Source organism: Tiliqua scincoides, chromosome 2, assembly GCF_035046505.1.
Source record: "Tiliqua scincoides isolate rTilSci1 chromosome 2, rTilSci1.hap2, whole genome shotgun sequence".
In the NCBI taxonomy this organism is placed as follows: Eukaryota; Metazoa; Chordata; class Lepidosauria; order Squamata; family Scincidae; genus Tiliqua; species Tiliqua scincoides.
The window spans coordinates 64461744-64475981 of NC_089822.1; the positions used below are offsets into that span (position 1 = coordinate 64461744).

The window sequence follows — 14238 nt, forward strand, 5'->3', positions numbered from 1 at the left end:
TGATTCAAACTGTTTTGGCAAAAAAAAGCATTGGAAGCTGCATTTGTAAACTAAAAAAGAATGGATTCTGCTTTTCACCTGTTTGTGCTTTTCACCACTGCTCCAGTCCCCAAGACTTCAGTGTTAATATTAAGTGTCTCTTATTAGCCTCCTTGGGACTATCTAGTGAAAGGCAGGATAGAAATGAATGAATGAATGCGCATGCTTTAGAAACAATGGACAGAGACATGTTGAAATACCATGGGTAAACAAAGGCTAACTGACAGTACTTTTCCATCCAGAAATCATACAGCTGCACACAACCCAGCTTCCCAATTCCATGTTCAGTTATAGGATGTGATGTCATTTTTGAGTTGTGTCAACTGATTAGCTTAGAAAGCTAAAGTTCCAGAAGACAACATGTGACAGAAATTGAGTTCAGATGTTTACTAATTGCTAGGTTTAGATCACTGAAGGAAGAACAGACAAAGCAAACCCAAATAAAAGTGTCCTCATTTCTTAATTAAAACAGCTGTATGAAAAGAATGACTGTCCTCATGTGTAACTTCCTTTGACTTGCCACTAACCATATGTCACTGTTCACTTCTGAAGCTGTCCCTGACAAACCATAGATGTTGCTCAAAATAGGTATAGAATCACCCCCTAAAAAAAGAGCTGACAGGGATGGTTACACACCCTGCACACATAATCCCAGATGAACATGACCTTTCATTTACGTCTGATCGAAACCAAATGCTGCTAGCCACAACTTGTTGCATTACAATACCCACAGCAACTTGCCTCATTTAAGGAAACAGCAATAAATAATCCGTCTGCATAGAAATGTCTATCTTTTGCTAAGTCGTTTGTACATTTAACAAATTGGCCCATAAGCATTAACCTCTGTTTCACAATTAAGTTTGGATTTCAAACAAAAGCAGAAGAACACAATTATGTCATCACAGGAAGGTAGACATTCTGTGAGATTGAAACAAGGCAGCAAATACCAGCCGTGTGCAACCACTTAAAAGGAGGAACTATCCAGTGTCTGCTATGGTGCATTCCTTCAATGGAGCGTCATCTCCATTAAGATGTGGTCTTTCTCAGTTCAGGGTGAATACAGTGGCTGTATACATACTAAGCCAGTATCATAAAATCAATGTGACAGATCAAACTGACCAATAAGTATGCCTTAAAAAGGGCTTTTTATTAATCAGGTCAAGTGAGCCTACTGATAGCTCTCAGCACTCAGAAGAACCTTGAAAGCTATTTATAAGGGGGATATATATATATATATATATATATATATATATATATATATATATATATATATATATATATATATAAGAACTACCATGAGTCAGAGCAAGAGCAGTGGCCCAGCAAGTCTGTATACTGTCCAACACAATGGCTAGTCAGGGAAATTCACAGGTAAAGGAAACAGATGATTTATGCTTTTTTTGCTGTTTGTTCTCAGCATTTAGTAGTCAGAGAAATTTACTCTGTGACTAATACTTCTGGGTATCACACATAACAATCAGCCATGATTAGAAATGGTTTCAGTTTTTGAAATAAATTATGCCAGTTGTCCAGGTCCCAGAGGGGCACCCAGTTTACTGGTGGAGTCAGGGGAAAAGGTGGTCCCTCCTTGGGCCAGTGGCTGTGGGGAGGGACAAGCTGGGGAGGCTGACCATGGAAAGATGACTGCAGCTCACCACAGCAGAGAGATGAGCAGCCAGGGCGGCATGGTGGCAGACAGCCCCTGAAATATGCTTGAGGCGACTGCTTCACAGTGGGGCCTGCTGTCCAAACTTCCAGATTTGACTGGGGCAGCCGGCCCCTTCCACCTTGGTCACCTGGTAGCCGGAGCTGAGCAAACAGCTTCTCCTGCTATCCAGGCAGGGAAGACGGGCGCTGATCTGGCGGGTCAGGACGGATGGCAAACAGGTGGGATGGGCAATGGGGAGAAAGGTGGCAGGGTCCAGGGGAGGGCCTATTATCCCAGGAGGGGAAGAAGAAGCAGGCCGAGAAACTGCTGGTACCCAATATAAAGCCCAAGCAAACCAATGATGATGAGCAATAGTAGCAAGGTTGCCAGCTTGTGAGGACACTAACTGGCCTGTGAGCTGAGACTGGGGAGAAGGAGGTGACAAAACCCCCTTTCCCCGAGGTGCATCTGAGGCCTTTTTACCTGGGAACTGAAAGGGAAAGCAGCCCTCTTTGGGGCCAATGATAAACCTTTGTGGACCCCATTGTACCCAACGACCCCAGGGCAACAGGTTTCAACCCTGGGGCCAGACACCAATGACAATCACAACGTGCATAACAAAGAATCTGTATTATATGTTAGTTTACAGAGGGAAATTTGAAGCTGACAGTTTGACAAAGAGAGTTTCAGCTTGGTTTTCCAGGCGGAAGTCAAATATAATAACTACTAGAATACCTGTCAGATATATTTCCTAAAATGCTGGACACTGATATGTTAAATTCAACCCTCCTAAGCCATATTCACTTGTCCCCCCCTCCATGTTTATACTGAATGCATGTACATACACATAGTTCCTACATGAAATCAAACACCTAGACCAGTGATTCCCGACATTTAGTAACCCATGAACCATTGAGGCAAAAACTGGAATCATCATGGACCACATGCACCCCCCTACCCCCTGCACACAAAAATACAGTTGAATTTGGTAGCCTATGGAAGAACGTTTGATGAAACACTGGAAGTGTTGGCTATGGCTTTAGGTGGTCTGTTTTCTCTTTTGGCCCATGGAGGAGCATCTTGCTGAACAAGTGCTCCTTCATGGACCACCAGAGAGGGTGGAGAACAGACCACCGACAACTACAGCTGACATTTCAGTGTCCATGCATGAGCACTTGCTTGGCAAGACACTGGAAGTGATCAAAGGTGATAATTTTTTTCCTGACACCTTGCTGACCACATGGTCCATGGACCACAGGTTGGGAAAGATTGCCCAATCTGGGTTTCCAGTTGCCTTGGGGAGGCCTTCAGATGTACAGCTGTGTATGTGTAGAGACCCTTTCACACTAATACTGAATCCATGGCCACCAGTATGGTGGTGGCCAACAAGCACATCACTGTTGGGGGGCATAGTCAACAGGCACAGTCCTCCTCCCTCCCCACTCCTTTGTTCACTATATATGTGAGGAAAACTCTGCATGCCCCTTTAACGTTTCGTACTTTGCAAAATCAAAATAGGAGCATCTTTGCATTGCAAAGATGGAAACAAGTCTCTTACCCTATAGTAATCTGTGCTGTACACATCTCTTGACATTCCAAAGTCTCCAATCTTCACCAGTAGGTTTTCACCAACTAGGCAATTCCGAGTGGCAAGATCACGGTGCACAAAGTGCTGTGAGGCCAAGTAAACCATGCCGGCTGCAATCTGCTGGGCAATATGCAGCATCTGTGATTGGGTTAGCTCTGCTAAACGATTGCCTTCTGCCATCAAAACTGCATCAGGTCCATGCGCCCTGCATCAGGCACGTGAAAACGCAAGCACATTCAGTTGTACATTTCTTGTAAATTAAAGGAAGACTTCAAAAGACATGAAAAAGAGAGTTAGGGCCCAATCCAATCTAACCACGCAGTGCGGATGTAGCCACAATCTAGTTCTGAGGTGACTGATCAGATATTCTCTTACTCTGAGGAGGCCTCTGTGACTGCCTTCCCCACTACACTATGCGGTACTTGCCATGTTGACATTGCCGCATCAGCACTGGAAAGTTGGATAGGACTGGGCCCTCACACACTTAAAAAGTAATTAAAGATCTATGTGGAAGTTGAAGATCTGTGCACTTAGCATACCACGATCACTTTATTTATTTATTAGAGTTTCAGCATCCACTGTTCTTTGCCAGATAGAGAATGTCAGTTGTATGATGCAGAGCAATAGTATGAGAATAACAAGGTCTGGATTTAGTAATAGGTCTCTAGACATGAAGAAGACATACTAGTCCAACTTTTTATACCTCGAGGGCTGCATGTGGACCTCAACATGGAACCCAGGGGCTGCACAATTAATTATATTTCCGTATCATAAAGTGTTTGCAATATATGTATTTAATTTAATATACACAATTAATATATGAAACTAACCACTTAGTGACAGATAAAACCAATAGCACTTCTTTTCAAAACAGGAAAGTCAAGGTTCACTATCACAAAACTAAAGTTAGCATCAATATCTTGTGCCAATAAATATGAAAATGACAGCTTTACAGACCTCTGCAACCTGGGATCGCTTGCAGGGTTTGGGGGCAGCTGCTTAATTTTTAGCTGATTGTAATAAATAACTGAATGATCACTGCACAAATCAAGTTCTAATTACCAAACAGGAAAACAAATCTAAATCAAATCAAGCCCTTCCGGCTGACAAAACTGGAAACCGAAGGTTCACTATCAGAAAGATGAAGTGAGCACCAATATCTTGTGCCAATAATAGGTGCAAGCTGAAAGCTTAAGAGTGAATGAATGAAAAAGAACTGTTTTTGGACCTGTGTTCTCTGTAGAGATCACAGGCAGTTCCTCTCCAACCACAGCCCAGGCCAAGCAAAATGACGACCCCTCTGAGGGGCAAGGTGATAAAACAGGTAACATCTCCAACTGAAGACTCCCCCCCCCCACTAAGAGAATAGGGAGGTGAACAATTTGTGGAAATCTCCTTCTAATGTCTCCCCCTCCCCCCTTTTCAATCAATGGAAATTTTTAAAAAAGATATCTGGAAGGAGAGAGGTGATGGGCTGCCATGGGTGGACTTTCAGATCCATTTCCCCCATTTCTTTGGGAGAGTGTAGTGCTTTGTGTTGCCTTACCTTCTACTCTTGGGGCTAAAGAGGGACAGGGAGGCTTTCTCTTCCTCCTCCATCTACACAGGATGGGAACTGGAGGTAGAGGTTGGGGTTGCAGTCCACAAGGCAGGTATGTGGGTGAGCTTCCTGCACCCTTCACCCAGAGTCTGAAGCTGCCTCCCTCAACCCCGTCACACACAGAGTTCCTCAATTACTAGAAGAAAGCAGATCCAAGTCTCCAACCCCTCACTTCACTGCTTCCCCCTGCAGTCTCTTTAAAAAATGAGGGTCCATCTGACAAAGCCTCAAAGATGTGATGGACAAACTAGGTGGCATTATAGAGGCTTTTGTGTTTCTTTATGAGGGGGCATTAACCCTTCCTCTCCCTGAACTGCTAGCTGGGGATGTCACCTGGGAATGCAGGTGCTGGGCGTGCTGACTGTGGGAGCCTTGATAGGAGGCTGCCTTGGGAACTCTACATATACTGCCCAGTGCCATCAACTATTGGGGCTTCCAGGGTTGGCTCAATGGGGCTTCTGATGAGTGTGGCCAACCCCTGTTCATCTTTGGCTCCATAGAGGCAAGGCACGATGTAAATGAAATACTGTAAATAAAAAACTTGTTATTAATGCCCCATATTGCCTCCCAAAGTTTTATAGGGACATGTGGCATGAAGTTGTTGCCATTTTATTTAACTGTGGAAATTGACTCAGGGCAGAAGAACAGTAAATAAGAAGGACGATGAATGGTAAGAGCAGATCAACAATGGAACTGATGAACAAAAGAAGTGGTGGGTTCTCCCTCACTGGAGGTCTTCAGGCATAGACCTCTCTGGAGGTCTATGACCCTGCTTCAAGCAGGGGGTTGGATTAGATGGCCCTGAAGACCCAATTCTATGATTCATGTGACTGCACACACCACACTGAGATCTGCCTCTTGGTTTATCTCAGGTTCCTTTAGAGTCTACCCTTTGTTTACAAGTTCTGAAAACACGCCAGTACCATGTACAGTTTTACACAACTGTGCAGCTGCAAGTGGCTGTCTAGAGGGTAACAACCCTGACCCACCGGGCTGTGCTGGTGTGACCAATTGGGTCAGTCTGTGATACCCACAAAGTCTCAGATTGTGAAGCTGCAAGTGCAGGAGTCACTGCACACTGTACACAGTTAGACTGTTCGTATCTACTCATCTGTGACTAACGACTATGAAAATGATTTCAGTCTAAACATTCTAAAATGGAATGATTCTTCTTTTTTCATTTTTATGCAGCTTCCATGTGGAACAAACCACAGCAGCAGTGGCTACAGCACTTATTCTGTGGTCCTTGTTCATTTTATCTTCCCCTCAGCCCAAAATGTTCCTGACTTTCAGATCCTGTCTTGCAATTTGACACTGTACTGCAGGAAGCAGGCACTGAAAGACACTTCAGGGGGCTTAAGCTATTGAGAATTCTTTTTCTCTGGGTGGCCTCGGGGGGCGCTGCAGGGTAAGAAATAAATGTTCCTTCCTATCTGCTCCTGAATGCAATCTTTCATCTGCATCCCAAACTGTGGCAAGTGGCAGAGGAATGCTCGATTGAAGCACAGGTTAAACTGTCTGCTTTTTACACAGCAATTCCATGTTCTAAATAAAAGGAATAATGAACAATTAAAACAAAAACTGTACTCTTGATGTAACATTCCAAACTGGAGCACAACATCCAGTGCAGCACCAGAAAAATGAACAAATAAATACGATTAAATGGCTGCAATTACTATTAATTTTTAATGTGTGCATTCAGTTGTGGAAGGCTGGGCTTTTCACGAATCCACAATTAGCAGCATCTGTCTATAAATAGAATAGATACCTTTTCAAGACTGCAGTGCACTTTTACTTGGAAGTAAGACCTACTGAACATAATGGAATTGACTTCCAAATAAGCATGCATAGAATCAAGCTTCAGATAAGGCATATTCTCCTTTGAAAGATACATGCCTTTTGGAATCAAAGGTTTGCAGTTTGGAGCACAGCAGACCAGTGATTAGGATTTAAGCAGCCAAAGTCTCAATGCTATTCACACTTACCTGGGAGTAAATTCTATTGACTATAATGGGACTTACTTCTGACATGCACAGGATTGGGTTCTATCTCTCTATGACAGACTCGGGTAAGTCAATGTGGAAACACAGGAGGTTCGGGTTCTATTACCCATCAAGGATTTTGCTAACTAAAGAAGTCTCTGATGTGAATGTGAGTCATCACGGATCACAGACCATCTGGAAAAGCCTTGTCATTTTGAGTCCTCTAGAACAGTGTTTCTCAAGCACTGGGACTCACTCACAATCTGTCAGGTCCCACCAGAAGTGATGTCATTATCCTGGAAGTGATACCATCAAGCAGGAAACATTTTAACAAACCTGGCAGCAATCCTATCCACACTTACCGAGGAGTAAGCCCCATTGACTATCATTGTTAAAAGCATATCCAAAGCACCCTGTTAAGTATACAGATCTGTAACATTTCCCCAAATGGCAGCATACACATACCATGGTAGCACCAAGTCTAATATATTAAAAATGAAATATTGAAATGAATGGGAATCCACCTGAAATTGGCTCGTGACCCACCTAGTGGGTCCCGACCCATGGTTTGAGAATCACTGCTCTAGGACCAGGTTGGTGGGAGAAAAGGAAAAAGAAATGCACCCGGGGCTATTGGCTTGGTTCTGGCAGAATGCGACCAATTTGAACAAGAAGAAACTTGCCAGTATTTGGAAATCTGAAAAGTAAGCATCCTTCTGGTCTGAGGACTCAATCTGAAAATAAGCTTCTGCATCTGTGGGACATCTCGAGGTATGAGACCAACACTTTTGTGCCAATCACACAGCCCATGCCACTTGCTCACAGATGATCTCTCTCGTACAAGACTGGATCATGAGATTTGAGAACTATGCATCAATGCACTGTACATAAGAACATAAGAACAGCCCCACTGGATCAGGCCATAGGCCCATCTAGTCCAGCTTCCTGTATCTCACAGCGGCCCACCAAATGCCCCAGGGAGCAAATTTATTTGCTGTTATTTATTTTGCATCAGTGCATCATCACCTTTATATTAATATTATTGGCCACATCCAATTATATGTTTCAGGTAGTCACATTCATATGATTAGCAGCTACTTTCTCAAGATCAACTATTACACCAATCTTTTGCATGAGTTTTCCTTCTTTCATCCCTGGTGCCGCAAATGTGCTTTACAGCATGTTTGCGACATTTAGAATGAGTTACAATAGACTCAGCCAGCAATAGAACCCACAGGACCAGGCTCCCAGCCATGCAGTCTGTAAAGAAGTATTGAAACTGTGCAGGTAGGGGAGGTTCAGACATTTCATTCTCCATGTGAGAATATAGGGATGGAACGGTTAACTATGAGAATAGGGGAGACATGTGTAAGCATGCTCTTTTCAGTGTGATTGGATAGTTGGTCAGATAGCATCATCCAAACTGGCCTGATAAAGGTTTGATGCATGTCCTTTTTCTAAACAGAAGTTGTGATTCTCAAGGTTTTGTGGTCTGCGTTAGAGGCAAGAAAACTGCCTTGCACATTAGCTTGCAGTACAGAACTGTACAGAACTGCATGATGCTTCACCCCTGATCTAGCCCAGGGATGTCAAACATAAGGCCTGGGGACTGGATGCGGCCCCCAGAAACTTTTTATCCAGCCCTCAGGTTCTCTGCTGCTGAGGTGTTACAGCTGAAATGTCAGAACTGGTCAGAACTGGATGATACTTCACCCTTGATCTAGCCCAGGGGTGTCAAACATAAGGCCCGAGGGCTGGATGCGGCCCCTGGAAGCTTTTTATCCAGCCTTCAGGTTCTCAGCTGCTGAGGTGTTGCAGCTGAAATGTCAGCCCACATGAAAATTAGGCTTTCCCAAATCTTGAAATATGATCCAGATTTGTGTACTTTCTCTTCTGTCATTTGCAGTTAATGTGTTTCTATATGAGAACATGGTCTGATTTCTGGCCATTAGCTGCTTAATGACATCACTTCCGGCCCTCAACCAGAGCCCTGAATGCTAACTTCAGCCCTCTATATGAAATGAGTTTGACACCCCTGATCTAGCCCATTTTGTGGAGGGAAGTGAAAGTGAGCTTGCTATTTCTGCCCACTCAACACATCTGCCCCACTTCTGACATCCCTGCACATCCACATGTAAAACCTAACATGTATCAGACAAAATCATGCTGTCAGTTACTGAATATTTACTGGGGATTGGATTGGGCATATTGGATTTTAAGCTTCTAGGCTGTATTCAGATGTTGTACAAGATCCAGGTATGGATGTATGGAGAGTTCAACAGTGTGACAGATGTGTCTGGTGAGTGAAGAGGGAGATGCTTCTTGTTCCCCTTTCTGTGATGAGCTGGATAGGAGAAGAATTATCTGATGCAGCCAGAGTCAAAACAACTCACATTTGTTTATTTCATGTATTTTATATATTTTTCAACCACCTTTCCCCTGCTCAAGGTGACTCATAATAACAACCACTACTAAACACAGTGCCAGTGGCGTAGCTAGAAGGGGTGCAAAGGACTAAGTCTTGCAGGCACCTGAATGCATCATGCAAGTGGCCCCTCCCCTTTGGAGCCATTCCGGGTGATGGGAGCAAAATGGAGGCCTTTGTTTTGCTCCCAATGCTTGGAATGGCGAACATGGGGAGATGGAGGGAGAGAGGTTGCTTGCACAGCACATCCAGGCACCTGCAAAACTTAGTGCTTTGCACCCTCTCTAGCTACACCACTGGGCAGAGCTGTATTGTTTGTTATTGCACAAGATTAGCAGAAAAGAATTTCCATTTACCTGAGGAATTTGTTGAGATCCCCATGCTTCATGTATTCAAAGACCATGATGAGAGGATCACCCTCCACACATACTCCATAAAACTTCACAATGTGTTCATGCTGTAAGTTAGTTAGCAGTTCTGCCTCCCGGTGGAAGTCTTTGCGGGCATTATCACTGGCATCTTTTAGCGTCTACAAAGGAAAGGGAAGAAAGAATTTGACCAAATGAAAAGGTATCAGAGTCCTGGCAACTCTGTTTCATCTTGTGAAGAACCGTGCACTTGGAAGAAGCTTCACATTTCTGCACTTTGGCACTGTCTGCTTCAATTCCTGACATCAGAGATCATCTGTGCTCCTAAATTTCCTCTTACCTTCTGCTACATAGTGCTGAGTTGACTTCCACTAGAGAGTAATACATCTCTTCTGAAAATACTGGAAATACCTTTCAATCTTAAGTCTCTATGCCATGTGCTGATAGGATTGTAGCCAACTTGGGACCACACACAAAGCATATGAAGATTTCTGGGTACTCACTGAGCTCCAGAGTTTTGTAGACATCAGACTTAAGGGGGGGGGGGGAAACCAGGCAAAGGAAGCAAGAAAACCCCAAAATGCTTTGTTCCTGAGGAGTCCAAGGATAAAAGGAAAAGCATAAAAGGAAGATTCCTAGAGAGACCTCACTCTTTCTGAAGCCTTGAGAACGGAAATAACTTTCATTTTAACTTTTGGTTCTCTCTCTCTCTGTGTGTGTGTGTGTGTGTGTGTGTGTGTGTGTGTGTGTGAGAGAGAGAGAGAGAGAGAGAGAGAGAGAGAGAGAGAGAGAAGAGGGGACAGATTGGAAACAAACATATACACAGAAAGAGAAAGAGAAAGGGAAGATCTGAGAGTGAAAGATTCTATAAAGAAGATTCCTGCCTAAAATTGTAATCCAGGACATGTTTACTAAGAAAAATGTTTACTATGACTTGTTGAGTCCACTGGGACAAACTCTCAGGAAGATGTGTATATTGCAATATTTTCTTGCAGGATCTGTCTTTTTTCTCTCTCTATCTTCCCTATTGCTGTTGTTACAATGGAATTGAATAGCACAGTGGTACTCAAACTTTTCTAGCCAGTGGCTCCCTTGAACCCCGTGGCTGTTGGCCATGACTCCCCATCATGTTCCTGAGGGCTGGAAGTGACATCATTAAACAGGAAGTGGCCAGAAATATTAAGTATATTAAATAAAATATTATTATAATATTAAATATATATTAACTATATTAATATTAATTATATTAATAATATCATTAATTAAATGCAGGTCTTAAAAATATATTATTAATACACAGCAATATACATGCTTTATAAATGATCAGCTGCTGATCCCTGTTGGAGACAGGATGCTGGAGTAAGTAGATTTTGTCTGGTCCAGGAGGACTCATTTTTTTAAACTTTGTAAATATACCAATAGAATTGTTTTATCAAATGAACTTTGTGAACAACCAGTCTGACCAACATTACACACACACACCCTCCTGTGGACCCCAATCCAACTAGTCATTTCTCCCATTCTTCTTGGATAGGATTGAACCCTTTATTAATTTAATGAAATTAAATTTTTCCAGCAGCTGGTGGGGAAAACAAAAATAGACCATGAAAATATATCAGAGCTGATAAGGGTTTGGTTAGGAAGCTGATTTGTCTCCTATACTAGGAGATGCACAGCTCAAGCCTATGCATGTCTACTCAGAAGTAAGTCCCATTAGAGTCAATGGGGCTTACTCCCAGGAAAGTGTGGATAGGATTGGGCTGGCAATCACTTTATCAATGGCTGAGAAGTATTCCCTTCAAATAGCAAGATTCAACACTTTAAAAATACAGCCTCTGCTCTTCAGTCAAACAACAAGATTAATAAATCACTTTAAAAACAGTAGCCTTTTTCTGCTCCTGGTCAAGTAAAGTGTGTGCTTCTCTCCCCCCCTCCCCTTTGCCAACTGCATGGAAGCAACTTTGAGAGTCCTGATGACTGGTAAAATAGGAAGCGTTTTATTTGGGAAGGAGGAGGAAAGCCGGAAGGTTTGGAGATGGAAAGGGGGGAGTGGAAGAGGGAGGGGGTTGAAAAGAGAGATTTCACTTTGATGAGAAGCGATCCCAGGCTGGGAACTAGGAGCCAACCAGACAAGGATCAGTGAGGGTTAAGGACTGCAAGCTGAGTATGTGCGGTACTTGCCAGAGGGGGGTTGGAGTCGAAGAGCTTTGGAAACAACCTAGAAGGCGGCAGCCTTGGAGTGGAGGGAGAAGAGGGCGGGGCGGCAGCAGCCACTCTCGCAGCTGAGCAACTCCCGTTTCTTCTGCTTTAAAAAAAAGCGCAGAGGACGGGCAGAAGAGAGGCTCGTATTTTGCCCAGGGGTATGACTGTATCGCTGCGAGAGGACATCCCGCGCCTCCCTTTTGAGTTCCTGGTGCCTCTCTAAAGAGCTGCGCCGCACAGTTTGAATAACACTGGAATAGCATGATAGCCTTTCTCCTAAAATTCCTGGGCAAACAGCCTCAGAAATCTTGTCCAATGATCATCTAAATACCAAGGCTTGAGGCACAGTCTGCATTGCAAAATGGAATTAATTTGCCAGCAATAGCTGTGTTGCAATCATAGCTGCATGCTGGATGTAGTTGAATTTATGGTAGTGCTGGATTTGGTTGTGCGAGAAAGGGCCGAGTATTTTGAAACCTCATACCTCATAAAACTTCCTTTGAAGGAAAAATTGAGGGGGGAAATCTGCGCTGTTGGAACAATCTCTAGATCCCCCCCCCCCATCCTACACTTTTAACATGACAAAATGGCAAGGAGAATTTGTGTTTTTAATCTCCAGAAAGCATCTGATTTCTATGATGGAGCTGTTGCCGTGGCAACTACACAATATCTTTCAAGCAGCAAAATGTGCAATGTCTCCAAACACAGTTAGGTTATTGAGGCTTGAGAATGATGGCAACTAGCACATCTTGTGATATTTAGGGAGCAATCCTAACCAACTTTCCTGCACTGACATAGCTATGCCAATGTGGCGTGTACTGCATCCTGCAGTGGGGAGGTAGTCAAGGAGGCCTCCTCAAGGTAAGAGCATGTTTGTTACCTTACCTTGGGTCTGCATTGCTTCTAGGTCAGTGCTGGAAAATTGGCTAGGACTGTGCCCTTGCTAATGATTTTTGTCACCAATTTAGTTCTCAGATAGCAGGAACTACTTTAATCCAAATCTTGTTATTCTCTTCTGCCTCTTACTCCTACCCCTTACTCCTGCCCCAACCTAGTCTGGACAATATTTTCAATGTCCAACTAGCCCCATACAGTAAAAGACATGCATGCTCATGGAGCATGTGCACCCTGGCTATTGCCCATGTTACTGGGGGAACTCAGGGTGTTTTCTTTCATTGTATCCACTGATGAACTAGTAGTAGAAGGGAGGGGAGGAGCCAGAATGTGAATTCTTTTTTATGGCAAGTTGGACAATTCACATACTGAATGTGTAGGCTGAAGGAGCAGGGAAGACTCAACTTCTGACCTACTTGTCAGTAGTGCTGGCACCAGGTTGCTGAGGATCCTGGTGCAAACACTGCATGGGACCCACGTGGTGCCACTTGCCCACCTCCTGATAGTATATCTGGCACTACCACTGTCACCAACACTGAGGACTCAGAGTTGCCCAGCCAGGTGGAATCTCTGATGGGCATAGGACCTCGGTCAGTGCCCATCCTGGATGATTTCTGCCACTACCTTTGTCTGACAGAAGCAAAACTTACCTGAAATTGTATTTGCTTAGGCATCTCCTCTAGCTGCCTGGAATGGCTCCAAGGGGACGGGGGTGCTTACACAGCGTGTTCACAAGCCTGCAAAACTTAGTGCTGTGACCCCCCTCTTGCTATGCTACTGTTCATTAGACTGCTTTCCTCTGTCCCTTTTAGGGCTCAATCCTCAGCGCCTCTTCAGCGGACACAAGTCCCTTGTGCCAGCCAAAGTGTGCTGCGAAAGTACCGTAAAGCACTTGCGCCACTTTTCAAGGAGATAGGCCAGTGCACAGACATACGCTGGGCTCCCTGCACAGATGGAAATTCTGGGTCAGATGAGTTTGCGTTGGCCTAGTCTGGGGGGTGTGGGGAGGACAGAAATAAGGTGGAAGGTGTTTGGGGGCTGGGGGAATGCGGGCGGCTGGCATTTTCAGGGGCAGATAGGCACATAGGGAGCGGGAGGCAGGGCCAGAATCCGGCAGTTATGCCGGATCCTAGCCCTATTCCCGGCAGCCCTGGGCAGATTTGCACCACCTCTTTAGGTGGCGCAGATTCAAGTAGACCCATTGGGGCTGCTGTGGCTCTCCATGGGGTAAGAGGAAAAGTTTCCTCTTGCCTCGGACTGAACCTCAGATAGCCCCAAACTTGTGCTGTATACAGCGCAGGACCACTGGCCTGTCTGTTCCTGTACAAGTTAGGATTGGGCTGCCTGTCTCTCCTCAAGGGCGATTATTTCTAAAGGCTTGCTTTAAAAACATGTTATCTTGCAGTGAACACTATGATCAGAATTATCAGTTCAATTGACATGCAATTGTACAGAAGACAATGATTCAATCTCCACCCTATTGCCCTCTAGG

General features: G+C 44.2%; 1 protein-coding gene across 1 annotated transcript in view; it reads right to left on the reverse strand.

Annotated features, from left to right (window-relative positions):
• The window catches only part of NTRK2 (neurotrophic receptor tyrosine kinase 2), a 177160-nt gene that overhangs the window by 22091 nt on the left and 140831 nt on the right, over positions 1-14238 (reverse strand). Inside the window, exons 9-10 of the mRNA XM_066614976.1 lie at positions 9639-9811; positions 3246-3480 (exon numbers count right to left, since the gene is read on the reverse strand). Coding sequence (XP_066471073.1) covers positions 3246-3480; positions 9639-9811 — 408 coding nt within the window. The remainder of the gene's footprint in view (positions 1-3245; positions 3481-9638; positions 9812-14238) is intronic.